The sequence below is a fragment of the Mirounga leonina genome, unplaced genomic scaffold, assembly GCF_011800145.1.
Source record: "Mirounga leonina isolate KUSES-001 unplaced genomic scaffold, KU_Mleo_1.0 Mir_165, whole genome shotgun sequence".
NCBI classification, from domain to species: Eukaryota; Metazoa; Chordata; class Mammalia; order Carnivora; family Phocidae; genus Mirounga; species Mirounga leonina.
In genome coordinates, this window is record NW_023270415.1 from 37,659,625 (window position 1) to 37,686,715 (window position 27,091).

At 35.9% G+C, this 27,091-nt stretch overlaps 1 protein-coding gene across 1 annotated transcript; it reads right to left on the reverse strand.

Annotated features, from left to right (window-relative positions):
* Nucleotides 1-441: 441 nt before the first annotated feature.
* On the reverse strand, nt 442-23,390 carry CALB1 (calbindin 1). The gene is made up of 11 exons (XM_035011089.1): nt 22,905-23,390; nt 22,286-22,362; nt 18,242-18,316; nt 9,363-9,446; nt 9,195-9,251; nt 6,116-6,193; nt 3,336-3,391; nt 3,211-3,250; nt 3,032-3,085; nt 2,123-2,194; nt 442-1,795 (listed from the first exon to the last, which is right to left on the reverse strand). Exons 1-11 carry the CDS (start codon nt 22,981-22,983, stop codon nt 1,682-1,684), a joined length of 786 nt encoding a protein of 261 aa, XP_034866980.1. The 5' UTR covers nt 22,984-23,390; the 3' UTR covers nt 442-1,681.
* Between the last annotated feature and the right edge of the window lie 3,701 nt (nt 23,391-27,091).

The window sequence follows — 27,091 nt, forward strand, 5'->3', positions numbered from 1 at the left end:
AATTCGCTTAATCAGGCAGATTGACATTTATTTAGATTTCTTAGGCCATAATAACTTGAGCATCTTACATTTTCACCTGGATTGATTACCGGTACATGTCAACTGACTTTTTGAGGAAGAAACAAAAATACAAGAGATTAAAGTATTTTCCTCTTACTTATTCTTCGTTAAATTCAACCTAAGGTCAGTGCTTCCATCTACACACTAGAAGCAAAGCCAATCTAACACATCATTTGATAAATTTTATTTTTTGGCAAGTCTCTTTTCTGCTCATCCTTGGGGGAAAGAGATACTTTTATTTTTTGTGATTTCTATGAATTGAGAAAAGTAGTGCTGAATTTATAGAATTGGGGACATTTAAACTGACCCAGAGCCATTAACTCTTTGGTGGTAACTTTATAAATTTCATACAGACACATATCGCTTAGCTCTTTGCTTCACAATCAAAGAATCAAATTACCACCTATTACATGTCAAGTGTAACCAGCACAGGATGTTCTAGCTACAAATCTATGAAACTGACTTGGATGTAGGTCAAAAGAGTGTTTTAGAATCTCCCTTGCTAAATAAGTTAAATGATTACATTAGTATTTCTCTTAAGATGTTATTTTAAACTCATTTGAAACTATTTGCAGATAGAAATAGAGCTATTTTGAATGCTGATCTCAATATGAAATATATAGAATTTACAGACTACACAAAATTATTGATATAACATTCAACAGTCAGGGTGCTATGAATTTTACATTAAAATTTAATTATGTAGTAAAAAATAGTTGTTATAGCTAGAAAAAAATATTTTCAGAGGCAGCAGATACCCTTGGTGGAAATGGACAGTCCTACATAGAAAGAAAATCCAGGAAGTATGCAAAGTAGACACCAGGATACTTGGCATATATAATTTAATCAGAGATCACACAATATGACATAAAAACAGCAATTGACTAGAATATAATCTGCAACACGTGAAAACAGTTTAGAAAATGGATTAAGGTCATACTCTGACAGTAGGCTTCTTGGAAATACAGATGTAGAATCAGACAGATTTGTTTCATCTGGTGCTACCTTGTCATCAGATTAACTTGAACCAATAGCTTGGTATGGATTCAAGCAGTAGACGTGTTGTTGATTAACTAAGTCTTGTCTAGTGAGACTGTTAACCTCATAGAGCCACAAATAACTAACTATTGATCGATATTTTGGTATTTTTAGATGCAAAAGCACATTCTTCCTAATAATTGGAAATATAGCTTAAGACTATTTTGTGGGACAGACCTATGATTGTCTGAAATGATAACTTGTTAGGTATAATTCTCCTAATCAGTGACAAATGTGCATTTACACATCAGAGACTAGAATTTTATAGATTAATCCTAGTGGAATTTTTAGGGAAATCTTGTCCAACTATATTTATGAAAGCAAGAATATGTTCGGTTATTTTTTCAATTGGGTCTATTGGCTGGCTTAAGCCTAAGACTTTCTCCTTTTTCAGTCATATAGTTACAAAAACTGTACATTACATTGTAGAAACAAGCTGAAAAGAATGTGCCACATATCCTGGGTAATCATCTATATGCAGTTAAATTTACAGATACAAAAGAAAATACAGCCTACTCCCTTATAGTGCACAGTTATTTTTTAGATACAATGTATCGCTAGTAAATGGTCATGGTCACCAAATCTAGTTGTCTCCAGCAGAGAGAATGAGAGCAAGATCCGTTCGGTACAGCTTCCCCCCATCCGATAAAGCCATTATGCTTTTCTTGTATGTTGGAATATTATTAATATCCAGATCCTGTATAGGATATAGATGGCATTGTTATCCAGCTAAATATGGAAGTTAACCACTGTCAAATGATAAAATGTAGGATGAAAACTGCTTGTTACATCAATCCATTAAGAGCTAGATTAAGTTCTTCCCCAAATGTGAATAATCGCAAGGTTGTTTTAAAATCTATTTATCAGTTATACTGTTTTGGGCCAGTACCAAATCAGGATAAGAATTGAATTCTACTTCTGCTCTATAAATCTTTAAGGTAGATTTCCAAAAAAGGATGTGTGGTACTTCTGGATGGATCCTTATAGTCTGCTTAAGAAATAAGTGGCATGGTCACTAGATTACCTGTTTATTCTTCTCACACAGATCCTTCAGTAAAGCATCCAATTCATTTTCATCTATGTATCCATTGCCATCCTGAGGGAGCAGAAATAAACCAGTATACAACCAACTGGACAATAATGGGGAAAGTAATAGCTGATTCTTCAGAAAGTCTCCCTCCTGCATACTTGGCAGATATTCCAACATCTTAATGTCAGACCCTCAAAATTCTTACTTGCTCCAAAGGCCCAAAATACATGTGAATTGCCTCTCATGCAGCACCTTACATTTATAAAACACTTTGAATCTTTTGAAGTACTTTCATATATAATGTTTCACTTTATGTTAACAGTATCACCTCCTGTTGAAGTCATTAGTTGGTCATAAATATGTTCATGCGAACGAGGACCCTGAGGCCTGGGGAAGCCATGTGCTAGCCTGTGTCACACCAGGTAATGGCAGAGCTGTGCCAGAGCCCACAGAGGACAGATTTGGTCCAGGAGGAGAGAAATTAGAATAAAGGATGGTAACTATTGACACCACAAACCACCTTTCCTCATACACATGATGTTACCATCTATTACATGGGGGAGAATTCTGCTGGATATTTTCAACTAACTTAATCCTCATCCCACGCTGTAAAGTGGGTATGATCTCCTGATTACAAATGAGGAAATTGAGGTTTAGAGGAGTTTGGTATCTTTTTCAAAGCCTCAAAATAGATAAATTGTAGCATGGGACTTGAATCAAGATGCATCTAATTGGGACATACCGTACTACATTTCCTATGACAAGAATAAATTGGCTGAGTAATTTTAATAGCTCATGTTTCTTTTAATATGGACCTTGAGTTTGAGGGTTTTTCCCCTCTGTAAGTGAGGATTTTCCAAATTCTTCTAAGCAATCAAATTATAGATAAGAAAGAACTTTTACCTGATCATATAACTCAAAAGCTTTATTGAACTCTTTCCCACACATTTTGACTCCCTGGATGATAAAGAGAGCAAAGGTTAAAGTGCTACCATTATATTTAATTGCTTTTCCCTTGGCAAATCTCCCACAGTCTAACTTTTCAAGGAAAATATTGTTTATGGTAGGGAAAAGAGAAATACCTGAAATTTAAGAAGAAAATTCTCCTGTACAGGTAGTAACCTTTTGAGAGAGAAATATTAATAGATTAGATTTTTTTTGGACGAGGATCAACTTACTATAATACCTGTATACTTCCTAAACTCACCTGGCCATCTCAGTTAATTCCAGCTTCCCGTCATTATTTGAATCAAATAATTTCAGCTGAAAGACAGAATGTTATTGTAACCACTGAAGAATGATTTATTGCAGGAAGGAGAAGAAAATTCAAAGTAAAGTACTTTGAGTTATCAATTACTCATATAGACAGCAAAATTCTAGAAACTAGCTTTTATTAAACTTGGAGTGCAAATTTTCAGTTCTTTAAGTTGGGTCAATTGCCAAAGTTTATCAGGACAATATAGAATAGTCAAACAGGGTAATAGTGATCTTAGCTAGATTCTAGAATACCGTAATTTATATTTCTTGCAAATATGTATATTTGTCAAGATGTGGGAGAGATGGTGTCTGGCAGTATATAGCATACTCTAAAATTCTCCAAACAATGATATGAAAATAAATATTTGTCTCCCTCTTTTAGAGCATAAAAGTACAAAGAGAAGCAATAGGCAGGTAGTATGAATAAATTCTTAGAGAACAGAATTTTTGACTAATTTTCAATTGATTTATTTTCCCTTGGACTCTAGATACCTCCTCATTGCACTTACATTCACATCCTACACCAAGACCCATCCAGATATAAACTCATACCCTTATTCAGGAAGCATGCATATTTTTAGAAAGTAGCAACTATTGCTGTACTATAATACATGGAGGGCTTATAGATGAGATGTATTAAAATGAAGGTTGTATGCTACACAACATTATTTTTGTTTTTTCAAAAAGGAATATGATCAGGGTCATAATGGGTATAGGTTTAGTGAAGTCTCTTTAGGGAGAAAAAGAACAGTCTATGGTTTGAAATGTAAGAATTCTTTGTAGGAGGGAGATTTTTTCAGGGTCTGATACACATTTTATAAACTGTTGACCATAAGTTCTGATATCATCAAACTGTCTACCAAGACACTGGACACTTGATCACGCAATTTAGTGTCTATAGGGGAATATTTCCCTACATATATATTTAAATCTTAATTAGTTCTCGATTAATTTGCATCTCGGATTTGAACTGGTTTGGACATTGAATCAGATATGCCAGGCCAATCCAACAGGGGGAAAACTCCCATCTGAGTAGTTTTTAAAAGACTGCTTCAGATTTCTACCTCGAAAGGAGTCTTTGCTTTAAATAGACATCCCATAAGGCTGGCACAAAACAGAAAATTGAGAAATGTAGGTTATTGTCCATTTCCCGTAAGTGGATCAAAGAGGATGCTTCCTTGCAATGAAAAATTTTTAATTGTTTTGAAATTAAAGATTAGTCCCACTTTATATTATTCTATAGTGAATAAGACAATAGTAAAGTTCTAGTGGTTTCTTTTTTCCCCCCTGAATAAAAGTAGGCTGACAGGTTGAAAGTAAACCTCATAACAGGTTTATAATCAAACCTTGTATAAAATGACTTTCCAGGGTAACTAAAAAGTCTAACTCCTTTATCAATCTAATAGAACATAATTTTTTTTTAAAGATTTTATTTATTTGAGAGAGAGAGAATGAGACAGAGCGAGTACATGGGGGGGTGGTCAGAGGGAGAAGCAGACTCCCTGCCGAGCAGGGAGCCCGATGCGGGACTCGATCCCGGGACTCCAGGATCATGACCTGAGCCGAAGGCAGTCGCTTAACCAACTGAGCCACCCAGGCGCCCAGAACACAATTTTTATAATATACACTTGTTTTGTGGGTTATTTATGTAAACCTGTAAGGTAAGAATTCACTGTACCTTTACAGTACTTAAAGCATGTATAAATATATGTACTGATTTGGACAACTTAAAATTTTGCCTGAATTTCAAAAATTAAAATGTTGCCAAAATATTGGCCCAGAGCTGATTCAGTTTGGCAAAGACTTTTCCTATAGTCCTAAGGCTATGAGTCAAAATGAGGAAACTACTACTTGAAATTAATGAAATTCATGGGCACTGGATTATTCTATCTAGAACTTCATAAATTTTTTCATCCCTAAAACATTAAAGGTCTATGTGTAAAGCAGTTTCCTTGGCTCTATTATCAATATTCTTTTTTTTTAATAAAGATTTTATTTATTTAATTGACAGACTGCGAGAGCTGGAACATGAGCAGGGGGGAGTGGGAGAGGGAGAAGCAGGCTTCCCGCGGAGCAGGGAGTCTGATGCAGGGCTCGGGATCATGACCTGAGCCGAAGGCAGTCGCTTAACCAACTGAGCCACCCAGGCGCCCCTCTATTATCAATATTCTATAAGAGATATTGGTTACACTTTATCATAGCATCAGTGTCAGGGTACATTTGGAACTCCTCACCCAAGCACCAAGACCATATTCTAAAATACCCTTTTTTTTTTTTGTCACTCAATAAAGTAGCTGTAAGTTTTGTTTAAACTCTAACAAAATTTATGATTTTGTGAGTCATGATAAAAATGGATTCAGAACCTCCAAAATGTTTTTAGTTATCTAATTTATATATCTACAATGTAACTTCCATGTGTATAAATTATATAATTTAGTGATATACTTACACTGGCTTTGTAAGAAAAATGAATGATCTTTTGATAGATATAAATTACCTCCACAAGAAAGGAAATGCTCATATGTTGAGCCTCAAATCCAATGACGACAGCACTCAGCCTTACAAGGTGTAAACATCCTTAAGTATTTCACTTTTCAAGTGAAATGATACCTGTATGCATGTGATACCCACATGGTTTATTTATTTCATCCTCCATAGCCTTGAGAATTAACGAGAACACAGTAATATTTCATAGGGTCTTGGCTACTGTCTCTCCAAGATCAGTCTTACCATTAGGTCTGTATACTCAGCTAGTTTTGTATCATCAACCGTCTTGTTGGCTTTTTCCAGCAGGTCCTTTAGAAAGTTCTGTTAAGACAAAGAACACTCAGATAAATGTCACAAGTAACTTACAATCTGTTTCCATTTCAGCTGCCTTGAAATGGAACATCCCAAGAATGCAAAGAAAGCCTCTTTTTGAGGATAGAACTGGGTAAGGAGAAGACCTTAGAAGGGAGATTATTCCACTTGGTTCACTTGGCATTCCAGCCATGATGCTGCCTTTGACAGGTACGATATCTGCCTTTTACTGAGACCTGATCTTTTGTGGTCTATGTTGCACTGCTTTTATGACTTCAGTGTGTATCTGGATTGTGCACTGTGTAGGAATGTGAGTACAAGCTTGTATACCAGCCAGCCCAATGGGTGCATTTGTACATAATGATATCTTCATAAAATCTCATATGGCTTTTTTCTAAGAAACACAAGGGCCCCTCTCTCTGCCTTTGTAACATGAGGGAAAATTATTAGTAAGCCAGATGGAGAGCTACCTCTATTTTCAAGTGCATTTTCTATCTCACAAACTGTATTTTCACATCAGCTTATAGACAGTAGGAAGCTTGTTTCTCTGAAGGGCCAGTCACGTAGCTTTTGGGCTGAATGCAGTCCCAAACACCTTGGTTAGAATGCTTCAGCTGGCTGTTCAGACTAAGACAGTTGGTCACAAATGATGTTCTCTAATCCTTGAAGGGTATGCAAATCATATTAAAATACAGATTATTGTGGGAAGGATGAAAAAAGATAATTATTAATTTGGAGTTGGAGTTTAGGAGGGAGTTAATTTTCTTAAACAGAAATAAATCAAAAGCTTTACAAAATCCACATAAATGACAGTGTTAGCACTTAGGCATATAATATTCAATTTTGTCTAGCATTGTTCATTAGAGACTCCTTTATTTTTTCAAAAAATGAATTGATGCAGTTATGGAAAACTAAGTAGATACTGTGTTTGGATACATTGAGGGATTGGGTTTCTTTGGTTCTGCAGTGGTTTATCTTCTTCCCAAATATACCTGTTCTGCTGGGCTGATTTAACTTTATTCTTTTTGAGGAAGGAGACCTTTTTCTTGGTTTGATTAAATGTATTTTCATTTCAAGCATTCCATTTCAAATCCAAAGTGAAGCATGGAAAATTCAAAGTTATCTATTGGGGGTGAATTTTATTTTTGAGCCTTATGAGTCTTTTGTCAGAGATTAATTGGGTTAAAAAGCCTCACCAGAGACTAAAATGGTGGTCACAAAAATAGCCTGGGAGAAACCTCGGGACGCTGAGATTCAAAGTCGTGACTGAGAGCAAGTGATATTTTACTCTATTATGGATCTTAAAATTAGCTTTCTTGAAAGATCCATTAAAAAAGAATACCAACTTATCTTCAAAATTCCCCAGAGAGGAGGACTTCTATTTAGAATCTCTTTCTGAGAATAAAATGTAGAACAAAGAAGGTCAGTATTAGAAATGAGCTAAGGTTTTCATGATGAACTTGAAATGATTTTTAAAAGATTGTTTTTTTGTCCTATGGAATAAAAACACAATAGCTTAACTGTCACCTTGTGAGCTCCAGGTTGTGCTGCAAGTTTGTATAAAATATATTGTTTTCACATTAGAAATGTTTATATTTCCAAGAGGCTGCTGTTGATTGTGTTTTAGCAATTTTACTGTGGTGCATATGTCCTAGTTCCATCTCTAAAATTGTATGTGACTATGTGACTCAAGCCATGTTAAACCATGATGAGGAAACAGGGTTTGATATTCCTATTTCCACACTTGACAAGAGGAGAGGTAGCTCTTGATGACTGAAGTTTGGAAGCATGTGGTGTTGTGGCAGAAAAAATATTATTAGCATTATCCGATAGTCTAGATTCTTTCATAAGCAGCTAGGTAACATTGAAAAATTATCTAATCTCTCTAAATTTCAGTTTCTCTGTATAACGGGAATAATACCTGCTTTGCAGGTTTTCTGAGAGGATTAAATCTTAAAATAATTTCAAGCACCTAATGTTATACCTGCCACATAAGTATTAATTTGCCTCCCTTTTAGTTACTCTATATCCTGAAGATTGACAAAAGAGGGTCTCTGGACTGAGAAATCTTGGGGTCGATTTAAGGAAATGAGAGAAAGAATGTTGCCATACTTCTAAAAGACTAGTAAATTATTGAGTTCATGAATAATACAATGTATTGTACCTTGTGTATTTCACAAAATCTTTCACATACAGAATTTACTTGAGCTTCACAATAAATCTGAGACAAAGGTATTATTATCCCCATTTAAAAGATGAAAAAATCAGACAGAATAACTTGATTTTTAGATCTCTTTGCCTTCTCCTTTGTATCCTTTCCTCCCCCCCCGCCCCCCACCAGCTCCTCTGTACATCTGGGAGAGATGAATTGAGAAATTCATTTTCAAAGTTAGAATTTTTCAGAAGTTAGATTATATTAGGACTTTGTTGACCTTGTTGAGAGGCACAAAGTTTTATGGAATGGGTAGGAGACTTGGAGGCAGAGGAGTTTGGGTTTAAATATTGCAGCCCAGCATCTTCTTTCTGTGTGGCCTCAGTATATCACTAAACCTCTCTTATCTTTTTCCTCATGAGGGTAGTACTAATCTCAGAACTGCCACAAAGATCAGATAAAATAATGTGCATAACATATAGTAGGTGTCCAACAAAATTGTTTCTTTGTCTTTCTCTTGAAAGAGAAATCTATTTATATTAGTTTAATTTATAAAGTAAAATGGCAAATTTCAATGAAAAGGAGCATCTTATTTGGCTTAGTATATTGTTATATCTGTCTAGCATAACCATTTGTTTATACCACAGAAAATGCCAATTTTTTTGCATTGCTGAGTAGAATTTGAAGAAGTACTTGAAGTCCCTTTTTTAATCGGGTACTTCATTAACAATGTGGAAGAGTGGGTGAAAATGTGCCATTGCTCAACAGAAGTTTCTTTTGTGGGAGGTTTTTTTAAAAAAGAGTTCATAATTCTATTTAAAAGGGAAAAAAACTTAGCACAGGTTTTTGTTTGCTTACCTTAAGCTCCTCAGTTTCTATGAAGCCACTGTGATCAGTATCATATTTTCTCCATGTCTGTAAGTAATTTTGGATAAGGAAAACCCAACACATTAAAAAAAAGCCAACAATTTTCCTACACTAAGTAGCTTTCTGAAGACCTCCCTCCTGGACAGAGCTCTGTTTTACCTTCATGAATTCCTCACAGGACTTGAGCTGCTGGCCTCGGAAGAGCAGCAGGAAGTTCTCTTCTGTAGGTAATACATGAGCCAACTGAAAAAGATTTAAAAAGTTGTAAGGGAAGCAAGCCTCTGTCATTACTTCCTGCTAAATTTTTCTTGAATATACTTATTAGAGGCAGTTTTATTGCCTAGAAAACTAGGAGAGGAAAAATGTTTGGGTTGACCTTCCCTTTCTGATACTTTGTTCCCTCAGAGAGCCATTGTCTTTTCCAAAGCTTGGGTGGCCTTGCGTGATGGGGCTCTCTGGTCAGTGAGGTGGCCACAGCAGGTGTACTCAGATAGCACTGGTTTGACCACTCCTCCTCTGCTGGACATCCACGCAGATTCATCCCGGTGGCTTGAACCCTTCATCTCTTCTGTGCCACAGAGCAGTGTTGCTCTCCTCAGGGTGCACAGAATGTGGTATATGTGGGGACATACATGTCAAATAGGAGGAAAGAAACTATGAGAAATGCGAATGTAGGGTAAAGGAAGGAGGGACAAAAATGCATTCCCAGATCTGAGGAGAAAGCCTAAGAGAAGCAGGGAAGATAAACTGAAGACAGGGGCGCCTGGGTGGCTCAGTCGTTAAGCGTCTGCCTTCAGCTCAGGTGATGATCCCAGGGTCCTGAGATTGCGCCCTGCATCGGGCTCCCTGCTCAGTGGGGAGTCCGTTTTCCCTCTCCCTCTGCACCCCCCCAATAAATAAATAAAATCTTAAAAAAAAAAAAAAGATAAAGTGAAGACCGTTATAAGGCAGTGAAAAGAGAGGTGGAAAAGACAATTCACGATGAAGAGTGGAAATTGAACAGTAATAGGAAAAAACAGTTCTCAAACTGTTGGTTTTAGCTAAGAGGATGTCCACTGTCAGAATCCAGGGCTTGGGTTTATGATCTCTACTTCATGACCCTATGACCTGTGTCCTTAGTTCTCATTTCATAACTTTAGTACTGCCCCTCCTTTATTTTATTTTATTTATTTTTTTTGGAACAAAGGGCTCCAGATCCCATTTTAAGATGACTGTAATCTATCTCTTATGTGCAGGGAGGGAGGAAGGGAGGGAGGGAGCTGGATTGATGGCCCCATTGCAGGCATGGGTTCTATTCCTGGCTCAGCAGCTAATTAGCTGTGGTCCCCAGCAACTCCCTCAGCCACTTCTGGAACTTAGTACCCTCATCACTAAAATAAGGAGTTGAAGTAGAAACCAACGTCTCTTAAATGTACTGGGTTCAAAAGGACTTTGAGAATCTGTTAGAATCACTACGTCTTCACCATTAAAGAATGAGCCTACGCATACTATGCTTCATCTAATTTCCTTGAAGTTCAGGCATGGACCCTTGTCCCTGGATTTTAGACCAAGCACCTGTGGTATGGATCAACCTTAAGTTCAGTATTAGTTCCAAAATTTCTACCAAATTATAGGAAAGTTTATCTCCCCCTGTCCCTTTAAAAAAAAATTTCACCCATTTAGGTATATTAAAAATTTTTAAGATAAAATGGATCATTTCAATTTATTTGCAAGTAATCTCTGTTTTTTTATGCCCATATAATATGTCCTTTAACTTGTTTTTAGGTCTTTAAAATAATACCTCAAATTAGATCCATTCAGCTTATAGACATTACATATGGAGGTGAAACTAAGGAACAGGCACATATATCTTACTAGAATGTTAATATGACTCTGTCAGAAGACATTTTCTTATTTTGGAATAAAAGTCACTAGTATAGTTGTGCAATAACATAAGCATTCATTTAGGAAATAAGAAATAGCTAATGCCAATTCTTTTAGTTATTGGTATGTAACTTGTCAGATACCACTTTGTAAGCTGTTGTTGGGCCATCCATTCAGGAGGGCAGGGACCATGCTTTGTCTGCATCTCCTGAATGCCCAGGGTGGTGCTCAGCATGTTATATGTCTGACATAAATGCTGGGGATTGGTTGATAATTTTACTTCATTAAAAATACCTACCTAACATGTTTTATAATATTTGTTTTTACTATCTTCATTCCAATTTTCTATATTGCTTGAATTTTAATAACTGTATTTTCACCAAAAAATAATTTTTCTTAAAAAAATTATACTTATCAAAATCCTCCAAATACATGAATAGAGGAAAAAAAATAAAAGAATGAACTAGTAAGCAATTACTAAATGTAAAATAAGGGAAAATTTAACCATCTTTGTTTCAAAAATTAAAGTTCATATAACTTGCATAAAGTTTAGAGGTCTCTAAAATGCCAAATATAGAGGCAGTAAAATTGTTCTGCATATATAGTATAAATGTGTATTTCTTTTCCCATGCCATTTTGGTCCTCCTCGGTTTCATTATTTAAAAAGATACAGGTTATATCTACATGCACATTTTCAATCTATTAATTTGAACTGTTAATGTTAAACTGAATATAGAGCCATCCTATTTTAGACATTAGAATGCATCTCAAACATTTAAAAGATTATAATAAGACAAGCCAGCCATTAAAAGAGAAGCAATGAATACATGTGGATAGGATGTAACTATAGTGAACATAAATCATCTTTTTAAAGGTGTGTTTCACAATGTAATGGTCCTGCTGTTGATGCTTTCATCAATATATTGTGAATCAATGTTTAAATTTCAGAGGTGGGTGCAGTAACTCTCCAGATCTAGTGTCTTAGAGCATATCTACAAAGTAGGAGAGGTCTTTTATTGAAGGTGTCAAGTAAGGCTGCTTTATTCTCACATTTGCTAAGTCCCTGCTGTCCATGGAAGTATTCAATACTGCCTGATCCAACGTTATTGGTAATTTCTTAATCCTTGGGCTGCCTGCCTGACCTTTTATGAACTCCCAAAACTTTGTTATGGGTTGGAAAATAAGGAAGAATATCAAGGCAATAAGTAGAAGGCAGATAGTTGTGACCAGAATTCCTCGGAGCGTCAGTTGTGAGAACTGGTGTCTGTCAGTGAGAGTGGGGATATAAAAGTTTGCCTGTCTCCCCTAGATGTATGAAGACTACACACATCTTGAGGATAGGGTCTGTGTCTTATTACTGTTTCTTTGCCCAGAACCTGCAAAAATGTCAGTAAATACCTTACTGAACTTATGAATGAAGGCAATTGACTATGGTCTAGGGTCAGCATAGGCTGTAAATAAAGTTCCTTTGGAGATAATTATTACTGACTTATTACTGAATTGTGGATAGGTTTGGGGTGGATATTGTGATGATCTACCCAGAGCTCCCTTTAGGTGCTGGGAATGTTATTTTGGGAGAGCCTTTAGGGTACCTTTGGGAGATTATCTAGGCTGAAGAGAGCTGCCTTCTCAAAGACACTGTGTCCTATGACTGATCCACATGAAGAGAAAAAGGCGCAGTCCTCTTACTCAATTTAGGACTTCTGTGAAGGGCCGTTGCAGCTTTCGAGCTCACTGTAGGGTCAGCTGAAGCCCCTATTGAGACTGTATCATGGCCCACTCTCTCCCTCTGCCCAGTCCTGTTCTTTTCATTTCCCCTCAACAGGTATGGTCCCAAGAGCACTTCCTAATAAATTTCCTTATTGATAATCTTCTACTTAGATCTGCTTCCCAGGGAACTGAGCATGTCACAGGGTTTTTACATCTTTGTTGTATTCCTAGGCATAATGTAGAACCCTTGTCTTATGTTTTGGAGTAGGTTGAAATTCTTTGCTATATCTCATATAGGTATGATTCAGAACCTACTAGGCACTGTGCTGGATACTGGGGATTCATAGTCACTGTGGGTAAGAACCTTATAGGGAGGCAGATAATTTCAAACATTATTCCCACAATTTCAAAAAAGGAGATGTAGTGATAAATCTAAGTATTAGGTGCAAAGAGAGTGCACACAAAGGGAAATTTTACTAAAAACATAAATGAGCTAAATAAGTCAAAGCACACATGAGGCGTAATTCTTAAATCCTAAAGACATTCATGGTACATGCTAGCCTCTTTCAACACATATTAGCAAAGCATTCAGTTCTTTCATTTGGAAACCAGAGAAGTATTTTTCCTAGGCAATTAAATGATTCCAGGAAACTTGAAAGGCAAATAATCTTATATAAACTTAAGGCTAGTTGAGTTTAATATTTGAATATGAAAAATTATATAAGAAGTGATTAAAAGTTTTGGCCTTCAGAAGAATTGTGTAGATTTTCAGTTTTTAAAAAAAAATAATTATAGCAAATACATTTATTGAGCTTTTAAGTATGCCAGGGTTGACGTATTTGTTTGACATGCTTTATCACATTTGATGTTGGTACTTATATACCATCCCTGTTTACAAAGAAACAGGCAGAGAGAATAAATGAACTGCTATCATTTAGTTTGAACCAGATTTGAAAACCGACCGTCTGACTTTCTTGACTTTTGGGGCCTTTGTCTTTAACCATCACCCTCCATTAAAATCTCCAATCAAAAACATTTTCCTAATCATTTAAAAATATTTATCCAGAGGGAAGTTTTTAATCTGACTTACTGTCCATCATTTCCCCAAATTCTGAGGTGGACAAGTAGTCTGCCATGAAAAATTACATTCACTATAGCTAAACTCAAGTGCTCAAATCCTACTGTGGAAGAAAAGAGGGAAAGTAGTGTCTGCTTCCCTGGGAGAGATGTTACAGTTTTAGTATTTAAATAGCTTTTAGATCTTTTTTTTTTTTTTTCCAGTGGATACACTGACCTGGGCAAATAGATACAAAAAAATTGAAGAGGATGGTAGTTTCCCCACACGTTGCCCAAGGGATCAGGTGAAAAGCTGAGAGAGTTGATATCCAACTAAGGGAAATATCTATACTTACTAGAAATTTCTTCTCTGGTACATATATTATCTGCTGAATCATTCAGTCTTCCTTTCTAATTATTTTAATCAGCCTTCCCTGCAATAGAGCTATTAGTCTGAATAAATTTAGAACATTTTTTGACTGTCATGGTATTTGTTAAAGTATCTCAGAATTTCAGTGCTCCTGTTTTGAGTTCATATTAACAGTCTCTTTATAAATGAACTATATTTGTGTGAATTTTAAAATCTAAAGACATGAAATTTTAAAAGTTCAGAAGAACGACATCTATATACTACCCTTCATTTTACATATTTCTAGATAGCAAAAGCTTGTTGTTGGGAAGGTCAGTCCACTTCAGGATAGAACTTTGAAAATCACTATATTTTCTGATCTTTTGAACAAATTTCAATTAAAGTCAAATCACTTTAGCTTATTTCCAATAGGAAAGCAGACTATCACATGAATATCATTTGGTTTACCTTGATTAGATTTTTTTTTAAAGATTTTATTTATTTATTTGACAGAGAGAGACACAGCGAGAGAGGGAACACAAGTAGGGGGAGTGGGAGAGGGAGAAGGAGGCTTCCCGCAGAGCAGGGAGCCCAAGGTGGGGCTTGATCCTAGGACCCTGGGACCATGACCTGAGCTGAAGGCAGCTTAACGACTGAGCCACCCAAGTGCCCCTACCTTGATTAGATTTTGAGAAGCCCATCATTATACCTATTAAATATATAGGAACAACTAACTTCTTTTCCCTTTGAACACTAAAGCTACAATATCTTGATGTGAGTAGGTAGTTTATTATAAATTTTGGAAAACATGGGGTTTCCCATTCCATCATGGCTGGCTGGAGTGTGCGTATTTGTGTCCCATATTATATATAGGATTTCTTAGCAAGTGATACATGTCAAGTTGGAAAAAGAAAAGATGAACTTCATTTTATACAACTTCCTGGTGACACTAGAGGACATGTTATAAATTTGGGCATTCCCACTCTTCCTTTCCTCATTTTCAACATGTAATCTGTAACTTTCAATTTCTTCTTTCCAATGATTTTCAGAACCTCTTTACTCTCTTCACTCCTACTTACCCACCCTAGACCAAATCAACATGCCTATGAACTCCTGCAGTGATCATTCTTTCTGTTCTCCCATTCTAATTCTCTTCTCTCCAACTAATCACCACTCCACCCCTCCCCTTGCATGTGGCTGATAAATCAGATTAATGAAAAAAATTCTGGAATCATGGTTAGATCGAGGCTTGTATACACGTGTTGTCACTCCCTGACACTGGGACCTTGGACACATCATTTAACCTTTCTGGGTTTCAGTTTCTTCATCCTAAAATGAGGAATTTTGGCTAGTTTTTCCCTGGAGTCCCATCCAGCAAAAAATTCTTTGTCCTGGAATAGTTAAGTGAGACACATAAGAATGTATTAGAAAGTTTCTCTCCTTTTAGACCATTTCTTCTTCAGCTGATCTGAAAGTTTTGCCCAAATCATGTTTCAAATGCTTTAGCTGGATAATTTCTCTATACTTTGTGCATCCTTTTTTTTTTTTTTAAAGAGTTTATTTATTTATTTATTTGACAGAGATAGAGATAGCAAGAGCAGGAACACAAGCAGGGGCAGTGGGAGAGGGAGAAGCAGGTTTCCCGCAGAGCAGGGAGCCCGATGCGGGGCTCTATCCCAGGACCCTGGGATCATGACCTGAGCCAAAGGCTGACGCTTAACGACTGAGCCACCCAGGTGCCCCTATACTTTGTGCATCCTGTTCAAGGAGGCTTAAACTGCCCTAAGTAATCAACCAATTGAAGCTTGAAACTATTTTCTCTGAATGCAGAAAATGCTCAGATTGTTTATTATTTAAAAAAGGCAGAGTGGTTTAGAGGAACATGGCTGGGTTCTAGATGTTTCACCATTTATTTCTTATTTTTTCTTTAACTTTAGTCAAACTCTATTGAAGCCTTAGGTTCCCCAGCTATAAAAATAGGTCCTTATATTATATTTAGGCTTGCTTTATTTTGTCATTAGGATCAAATGAGAGAATGTATTTTAGAAATTGTATATTGTCATACTAATATAAATTTTCTTATTGTGATTACTATAAAAGTTCCTCAGTTCTTCATTTTAGCCTTCGTTAACGTCTTTATCCTCTTCTGTTACCTATCTTTTCTCACACACAAAACTTTTCTATAATAGTTTATTATCTCAAACTTCTAGAGAAACTTCTTTCCTCAAACCTCCAGGACAGTGCATCTGCTAGTGACCCCCAGCCTCTCATTCAAATATGCCTTCAAATTAGAATTCATAAGTGATTATATTACATAATGTATAGTAAAACCTGGATTCAAAACATACATTGAGTCCTTTTAAAAGTGTGACATGCATGTGAATTGGATCATGCTTTTTATACTATTGTTTAATCTACTATCACTGAAGAAATCAAGTAAAATAAATAGCTGAGACCACTGGAGTCCTTTAAAGTGAAGTATGTTAAATATAAGATGATGGTCCTTCCTCTACTGGAATTATAAACTTTGCCAAACTTTGAAATAACCACATCTATAATTTCACTGATTTTTGATTTTCTAACTCATTTTGAATAGATTTACCTCATCTTATTTATGTTCCTTTAAGTTATTTTCTTATCCTTAATGATTTCATATCTTGATTAGTTGCCCTCTATGTCAATCTGTATGTCCCAGTACTGTTAATTTATCTATTTATATTGTAATGAGTTATACATAGGCAAAGGGGAAAGTGTATACTCCAGGGAAATGTTTTAATTACAAAGGTAATAATAGTATGTCCTTTCTTAACTCCTTTTGTAGTGCTGCTTAAAAATAAGTATTTCACAATGACATGACAGATGTCCTTTAAGACCACTTAATTGAAAGCCAGGTTAATTCTCTGAATCGAAGGTAAATTATTACAACATGTTGTTGACAGCCAGAATACATCACAACCTAATACACTAAAAATATTATAATATAATGATACTTTTGATTTGGCAAATTTTTAAATATAACTTTATTAATTTTTATGGACAAAGCTGTCCACTCCATTTCTCTAATAGGTTGCAGAGATAAAGTAGCTGAGACACCCGAGTTTCAAAAAGTACAAGTAAAGAAAGTAAAGAAAGAAAGCTCTTGCACAAATCTGAGAATGCCAAAGAACTGATGCATAATCAAAGTCTGGCCTCCTTGATTCATAAACGAAAGTTGTCCTCCATAGGAATAGTCCTCATCAGAAGACAAGATTTGACACCCACAGTTTTATCTTTTAGAGACTCAAAAGAAATCCTTTCTGGGGTGCCTGGGTGGCTCAGTCGTTAAGCGTCTGCCTTCAGCTCAGGTCATGATCCCAGGGTCCTGGGATGGAGCCCTGCATCGGGCTCCCTGCTCAGCGGGAAGCTTGCTTCTCCCTCTCCCACTCCCCCTGCTTGTGTTCCCTCTCTCGCTGTGTCTCTCTCTGTCAAATAATTAAATAAATAAAATCTTAAAAAAAAAAATCCTTTCCTATAACACATCATAAAGTATTCATTAATTTTAGTTAAGTTCTTTGGTTCTTTGTTTTTACTATGATCAACTGCCAGTCTAAAATAGAATTTCAGGAACCAGGATGTGGCTTTTTGCCATCGTCATAGGGATTACAAATATACAGAAAAATTTACACCGTTAACAAGGAATGCCAATGAACCCTGTACTTGGTTGGTGTTTTGTCCCGGTGAGGCAGGGTAATGTAATGGCCTGGGTACCCGTCCAGAAATCCTGGACCTGAGCTTCTATCTGTACCTATGCAAACAGGTGCCTGACCAAAGGCAAATCATTTCACCTCTCCACACTCTGGCTTCATAATGTGTTAAATTTAGGCTCTGGATTAGGCAAACTCTAAGGTCTCTTTCATTTCTGACCATTTTGATTTTAAGTTTTTGAAGAGAAGATAACATTTTACTTAGGCAAAATAAGCCTCTCAAAATTGGTTTTGCCATATCCTGTTTGAGTTGGATTCAAGGACAAAATAAAGCTCATTGATTAATAGTACATCAGAAAAATGCATAAATTCCTTACCTCTACAATTCCTATTTTTCCATCATCTCTCTGCCCATACTGATCCACAAAGGTTTTCATCTCCGGTGATAACTCCTAAAATTATATAAAAGAAGGTAAGAGGTTTATTTTAAAAACTATCAGTTATGCTTCTGATGGTGTTAATAACTTCTGCAAAGAAAAACTGGAATTGAAACCATTTAGAATTATGCACACCAATGAACGATTCTCATGAAAATTGAAGATATAACTGATACACAGTATTTACTGGTTTCAAATGAAAGGGTTATGATTATCACTTCTGAATCAATTACTTATTTATCTTCTATTAGTTTTGAGAATATGCTATCCTTTAAAAAGGTAGTCAGAATTATTGAGTTCATAACTTATTGAATTCAAATAAAATGTACTTTAAACATAGCTTGCTTCAGGAAAGATTCTTTTGTATTGCTACAACTAATTGCCCTATAACATTTTCCTTATTTTAACATGTTTTATCCATGGGAAGTAATAATAGGTGTTTTCAGTTTGGACAAGCAAAAAATGTGAGTGTTGAAGAGTGCCTCACATTGTCACTCTTCAGTGTTTCCAGTGTCTTTGTGTTTCCAACACAGAAGTGGCATTTATTGACTAAATAAATTGAACAATTAAATTTAAAAAAATAAGATAATAAAATGACCAATTTTTACTTTCATTAGAGACAGACAATTTTGATAACCTTAGTGTAAGCTATTGGTTATATGTTTAGGATCTTTGCCTCCCAGAATATAGGGAGTGGTTTTTCCAGTGTTTCCATTTTTTTCTGAGATGTTTTCTCTCCCATGTATTTTAGTACAAGAAGATATGTTTAAGGGGGACAAAATGAATGCTTTCATTTCATTTGAATTATTTTGTCCAATCTATTCTATTGCTTACATAATCTCTTCACATATTGACAGAGGGCCATGAACTGTAAACTAGTGATCTAAATATAGAACTAGTATTCAGGAAGTTGAATTTATACCCTTGGGTCTCCAACATAGCCCATTTTAGATAGCCCTGTTGCATTAACTGAAGCCAATTTAAAATAGGTCAGCCTTTACTAATGTCCTATTCTATGTCCTTGGGAAAGTGTATTAAGGTCTCAATTTTTTTCATAACTAGCAAGATGGTATTATCTGTCCTGAGTTTGCTTTAGGGATAGGTAGGTTAATATAGTTTGAGTTATATTGAGGCTGAATATCACTACGACTAATTGTTGCAGAATCCTTTTTGAACCAAAGTAAATATCTTTAGTAGAACTGAGGTAACAAATGGTAATCAAGCAATTTAATTATAAGTAGCCTTTAAAACAAAACTCTTCTATGGATTAATTGTAATATGCATTTATTAAATTTTATTACAGCAATAACTGTAAGAAAAGGAAAGAGTTCACCCCTTGACATTAATGGGACCATCAGTTTTGGTTTTTGCACATACCTTAAAGTAAACAAAAAACAAAGAATTTGATTTTAAACCTTAAAATCGTATAGTACCACTAGGTTAACTAGCAGAATCGACATTTAGTCTGTGAGTTTCTTGAGTGGTAATTATGTCATAATCTACATTTTAAACAGTACAAAATACAATGACAATGATAATAAAGCTTTATAAAAATGCACACTTAAAGACAAAATACCATGTTTAGTATAAAAGGGTAATTTTGAAAATATTTTGTGTTGTTATAGTTCATTACTGTTATATTCATTTGGGGCGCCTGGGTGTCTCAGTTGGCTAAACGTCTGCCTTCAGCTTGGGTTATGATCCCAGGGTCCTGGAATTGAGCTCCATAGCTGGCTCCCTGATCAATGGGGAGCCTGCTTCTCCCTCTCCCTTTGCCGCTCCCCCTGCTTATGCGCTCTCTCTCTCAAAATCTTTTTTAAAAATGTTATATTTATTTATAATATTAGTGAAATTTTTTTAAATGCCAAACAGTGCTTCCCTTAATACAATGAAATTTGTTATCCTGTGGCCAGAAATGAAAAGAAACCTGGTTTTTAAGGTTAGTCTTTATGTTCTGAAAAAGAAGAAATATGTAAAAGGTTTACTACAATGGGGCCAGGAGTATAGGGACATATTTGTCCAGTACATGAACCTCTCAATTCAAACCTCAATTTAGATTTTAACTATCCAAAGCCTGTACACACAACCCAGAAAAATAGTCAACAATCAATGTATTAAGCAACTTGACATAATCTTGTACTTGTGCTCAAGTCTGCTATTTTTTTATTAATATCTAAGAATTAGAATTTCCAGTAGCTTAAAATTAGAGCCTGGGCAGTAGAAAAAACTTTACAATCTTTAGAACTTTAACTGAAGTTATTTGTTTACAAAAAAGTACAAATATTAAAATGGGAAGAGAAAAAGAAAAATCTGAAAAAATGTAGTTTCTAAAGATTTGAATTTCTAAATTGAAAATAAATCACAATATTAAAATTACTTCTAGAAAAATTAAAATATAATCATTTAGCTACTGGAAGTGTCTTAAAATGTTTTAATTTGAAACTTTATGGCAAGTAAGATTTTTCCAAACAGATATTTTAAATATATATTTTTAAATGAAATAAGGAATTGTTTTTGCTTTATTAGTCAAAGATATATGGAGCTATAATAATACATGAATTTATTTATGGTAATATATAAGGAGGGGAGGGTGTACAGAGAGTACATAAAACATTTTCTATTTTATTTGATCCCAATCTACAATACCTTCAGGTTTATATAATATTAAATCTGGGTAAAACTATCCCCAGAGTGTTATCTGGTTTTAAATCCATTCGGTCCATGAAAGCAACCGATAGTTCTGTAATGCATTATAATGCATTTTAGAGTCCTCTGGTAGTCTTCTGAATATGTTATACAGGGATGTGTATCACACAATTTTCAATTTAGATAGAACAAAAAGGTAACTCTATTAGTAACTTATATATTTATAAAATATCTATATATCTATATATCAGTGCTTAAGGTGGTGATCTGCTAAAGGATCACACACATCTATGTTTTCCTCTAAAGACATAAAAGTTATATATAATCTGTAATGTAAAATTTCTAGCCAGTAGTTAAAAGGCCAAAGATCATTAACCTCTAACTAGCCCAAATCCAACACAGTGTTCTGAAATGCAGTCTTACATAAACCCCAATACACTAGTAAAATTCTTATCCTATTTTCCTCTGTGTTCCATCCTATTTTCCATCTGTGTTCTAAAGCTGGGTATATTTTATTTTTATGCTGAAAACATCTTAACAGATAAATTTATGCCCACAGGAAGTTATTCATAATTGGTAAGAATTGTCATTCATTTAATTACTTAATGGCTTAAGTCACGAATATAGCTTTTTTTCCAAACCCCATTAATTGTTTAAAGAAGCTTAGCTTTTTTAAAATACATGAAATTCTTAAAATTGTTTTACTTTTTACATCTCTGACTTTTGTGTTTCTCCCTCTCAACAGAAATGAACAGCTTTCTTGTTAAGTTCTTGCTCATTATTATGTTGCAAGTTGTCCAGCTTTCCCCCAGTGAGAAAGGTCAAGAAAGAACATTTTCTTATCCAACCACATCAACCTCACAATAATAAGTAGCAATAAAACAGGAGATCCGTAATCTGCAGATCTGTTTCCTGACCACCAAGGGGCAGAAATGTATTTCTACCCCCCCCCCCCACTTCTCATGCAGTTAAAGAGAAGTTAAAAATTACTTAGTAGAACTCTATCGAAGAGGAGGTGATCTGCTAAAAGATCTCATGCACCCACACTTTTAAGCATTATTAAAGCAAGTACAAGTATAGAATCTATATTTTAAAATCTCTGATTTCATAGTGTAAGGTTTTTCCCTTTAGGGGATCTCTTTCTTTTCCCCTTTCATCTTCCCCCTACACAATTTGGAAAGGTGCTTTTTCCTCTCCTTTCTCAGTCAATAAATCTACATCCCCTCAGTCTACATTCCCTGGAAACCACTTGATCTCGCTGGCTCATTATGAAAAACTCTAGAATATTTATGTTTTAAGGTTGAAGGTCTTTTTCCTTGGTTGCAAACTTAAACCTACCAATCCAGCTTTCTTCCGTGCTTGCTGGAGTTCCTGAATCAAGTTCTGCAGCTCCTTTCCTTCCAGGTAGCCACTTCCTGCAAAGACAAAGAGGCACCCAGGTATCATACATCTCATTCTGAGCTTCTGCCCCTTTCAATTTCCATGACAGCTATAGTTCTGGCCACTTGCGAAGCTCTCTCTTGCCTCTACATTGATTAACCCTGAAAGGATGCGGATGTGGAAGCCCGGCAGCGCTGCTCTCTCGGTGTGTCAAAGTTTGGACCCACTAAGGGCAAAGGAGGATGGTACGGATGTTAAATGTAGCCATAGAAACTTCAGGGTGCAGTGTCCCCCAATCTCTGCTTGTTCTCTCACTCCCCTCCTCCATCGCCTTCCTATTCTTAACATTCCTGGAGAGAAAAAAAAAGTTGAAGGTTTTGGGATAACATAGAAAAATATATATAAACTTTAAAGTTGATGGTTTGGTAGCCAGCCGGAGAGACAAGATTAGAGAGATGGGGGAAGAAGTAAAGAAACGAGGGATAATAGGATCAGGAGGCTCAGGGGGAGGAGAAAGGGTGGAAAGGGGCAGGGACAAAGGGGTCTTCAAACAGTTAAAAAGAGAGAAGATAATCACCGTCTGCGTCGAAATGAAGCCAGATCTCGAAAAACTGTGAGGCTGTGATCAGGGAGGATTGCAGGTGGGATTCTGCCATCGTACAGCCGAGTGTGTGTCTGCGTGTATGAGTATGCGTGTGTGTCCGTGAGAGTGTGGGGTGAGCAAGATCCTCAGGGTGTGTGTGTGAAAGAGATCTGGGCTGCGGAGGAAGACGGGGGCGGATGCTGCCGGGAGCTGTCCTCAGTCCTGCTCGGCTCAGGCGGTCCTCCGGAGTTCTCTCTCCACACCCCGCACCCAGTTCTCAGTATTTATTCTGACGGCCGAGCCGGGCCACGCCTCCTCCTGCCTCCCATTCCTCATTCCCGCCTCTAGCTCGCACCAACCTTTTTCCCCTCCCAGTTTTCTCCTCTCCTCGCAGGGAAGCTAGCTGGAGCAGGAGTTTTAAAGTGTAGGAAGCAGCAGGTGGTGGGAGATCCTAGCTCAGAGACTGAAGGCTGAAAACAGACACCCTTTCTCCCACATTCTCCTAATCCATAAAGTATCCTCATTCCTGAATATTATAGTGAAATAACATAAAGAGGTTTTGATTTTCAGATGTAAGAGGAAAGCTGATAACGAATACAACCATATAAATAATGCGTGTGTGTGTGTTGTGTGCGTGTGTGTGTGAGGGAGAGAAAGAGAGAGACGGAGGGAGGGAGGAAGACTTCTCCGAGACATTTTAGTATTTGTTTAAACAAAGGCAGGTGAAAGTATTAGGTTAGTATTAGGTTACTTTGATTAATGTGTACAATTAATTTATTGGTATCAACCACTCTATTTTGGGTGCCTAGGGTTCCTAGGATGACTGGAGAGTCATCCTAGGAATGTTTCTTAAGATGGTTTATATGCACAAGACCTGCCAACATGATGAAGTAGGATTATGTGGGTTGTTTTTTTTTTCCAGCTTGAAGTAGACATATAACTAGAAAGTGATAAAATTAAGTTATAAAATCTTAAAATGTTAGAGAAGGAAGTGATCTTAGAGATACTATGGTTTCCTTCCTATGAGTTTAGAAAGAGTAAGCCAAAGCAAAGAGAAACCAAGAATCTGGTCTAAGTTTATGCCTAGGTGATTTAGTGACCCAGCCAGCACCCCATTTGGAGGCCTTAACGCGTATATCTCTTCTTTCTATGCCAAGCAATCTTTGTTGAAGAATTTTTCAGGAACTGGAAGTGACCATCAGAGTTGGAAAAACCTACCTAACTGATTGCATGTTACATTTTAAATATGTAATAAATTTAGATAATTTATTATTTACATAAATACTTCTAAAGTGTTTGGTTTTGAATCTTTTGAGACCTTAAGGTCCTCTAAAGGCATATCGTAAGTATCTGATTTACAATGGTACAAAAGCAAAATGAAGGAACAGCAGAAAATCCAAATATAGCCAATATAGACTTAAAGTGAATTAAAGTGAATTCACCAAATTTTATTTTTTTAACCTTGTGTAATTAAGTATGAGAACCCTCAAATTTATGTTTCTCAGACTACAACTCTACCCAGTAGCAGATTCATGGAATTTTTTATGTGTATCCTTTTCAGAGACCCATTATTTGAAAGCTGGTCTCTTTCAATAATCTTCTCAATGGAGTTCTCTCTTCTATAATACTTGGCAGGCAGTACACAAATTATTTTCATTTTAGTTACCTTATCTGATTCTCACTTTTAGTGACTGAGAGTGTTATGTGGAGCAATACTATTATTCTTAGTTTACACAAGAGGCAAATAACTATTCTTGGAGTAAATAGGTGTTCATTAAATGTTCAGTTATTTATATTTGTGTTCATCCAGCGAACATTTATTGATACTATGTCAAGCATTCTGCTAGACATTGGAAAATAAAAGACATGGTGGCTGCCTTCTTGAAGCTTAGACTTATGGGGGTATGGTCACATGCACGCAGATGACAGTACATGTGGATATAATAGAAGTATGCATAAGTTAATATGCCTGCATAAGCCTCCCTGTTTTTCTGCCTGTGAGAGTTGAAGCTTAAGTTGTCTAGCTTTACTTAGATAACAAGCACAGAGAAAACTTTGTTCCATGGAGGGCACTTCGGGTTATAAGGTGAAATGATCATAGGAGTGAAAGACCAATTAGCTGATGCAAGTTCTTCATAACTCCTGGAAAACTAATTCTAAGAAATTTCCTGTTGGGCGCCTGGGTGGCTCAGTTGGTTAAGCGACTGCCTTCGGCTCAGGTCATGATCCTGGAGTCCCAGGATCGAGTCCCGCATCGGGCTCCCTGCTCAGCAGGGAGTCTGCTTCTCCCTCTGACCCTCCCCCCTCTCATGCTCTCTATCTCATTCTCTCTCAAATAAATAAATAAAATCTTTAAAAAAAAAAAAAGAAATTTCCTGTTTGCCACCATATTAGCATCAGGATTGTTGTATGAAAAATATGGTATGTGAACTTGGAAGCAAATGCTGGAGGATAAACTTTGAAAAGAGGGTGGAATGCCTTGAAGAAGCACTCTGACCCTTTATGGTCCTAATGCTAGCAATGTCTTGACTTTGGGTACAGTTCTGAGACAGAAAGCTAGAAAAAAAAAAAAACAAACACATGAATTAAACGAGCCAATGAAAAGAAAACTAACATTTATATGCTTTTCGTTAATTACGACTAATTTCCTTCCTGAAACCCACTTCTTAACTCCCCCTGATGGGTGCGTGGGCACACACATGCACAAACTCAGTATAAATTCTTAAATATTTCCACCACAACTTTTTTTTTTACGAGTTTCATTTTAAAATATTACATGGCTTAAAAAAAAAAAGATGTACGTGAGAAAGCCATCTCTTTTCCATTTCATTTCTCTGAAGCTATGATGACTTTAGAATTTCCATGTGGCAATGTTTAGGTGTGGTGATTTCATGGTGGGAGTGTGAGAAAGGAATGGGTTTCTTTCTTGTAGCTGTCTACAAATAGCAAGCACACTTTTTACTTTTTATGTTCATGTGGAGTAGCATTTAGGGGAACTAATGTAGATTATGGAGATCTAAAGCCCCCTTTTAAATCACCTCTTAATACTCTCACTACCCCAAAGTAATCAGTATTAAATGTCCTATGCTTATACAAACATGCAAATATACACGTATGGGTTTATTGTTGTTATTTGGTTCACAGAAAAGAGGCTATATTCTGTATATTACTCTAAATTTTACTACTAATTCAAGGACATCCCTCTAATATTAACACCAGTATTTAACTCATACTTTCCTAACAGTAAAATATTTGTTAACCATAATAATAGACATTCAGATTCTTTGTTATTTTTTTAATGTGACAAATACTGCTGCAACAAACACCTTTGTCAATTTATCTTAGATACATGTGTTTGTAATTACAACAGGACAGAGTCCCCAAAAGTAACATTATTAAAGAAGTATGCATATTTAAAATTTTAACACACATTTACAGATTATTTTCCCCAATTTGTAGTAACTCATATTCAAATGGAGTCTGAGGATGACTTACACACATTAGTTATGAGTGTTATTGCCTTTTAAACTTTGTGTTAATCTAATGGGTAAAAATAGGTTATTATTTCTCTTAATTTGCATTCACTATTCTTAAAATTTGCCTTCTGTTTTTCTAAGGGATAAAAATTCCTCTCTCGTACATGTGCATGCTCACTACATATACAGAATTTTTTTAATAGCAGAAATATAATTCCATAGACAATATTTTTCCTCAGGACTATTATTTGTCTATTATCCCACTCTCACTTCAGAAGAATATCTCTTTTCAGACTATCTTCAGCCATTTCTAGAATAAATTCTACTCTATGGTGCCAGTAAAGAAGTGTATATTCTATATAGATTTGAAGCAACTTGATAAATACTTTTTATTATTGTTCCCAAATTCTTTGGTTCCTTAATTAAGGTAAGAAGGATCTTCTAAAATGCATGGGAATCCTTTCATTTCTAGGATTTTTGAGCTACAAATGATTTTAATAGTAAAGATTTTTCTTTAAGATTGGAGTTTCTAAAATCATTGCTAACAGAGCATTTTTATGACTTGCTTTATAGTCCTCATTACCCAACATTAAGGTGAATGGGTTCATGACCTGGTATTGTCATAAAAGTAGAAGTAATTTATTTGCAAAAAAATTTTCCAGGGTAATTAAACTGCATTTCCCATTTCATGTTACTGAATTACCT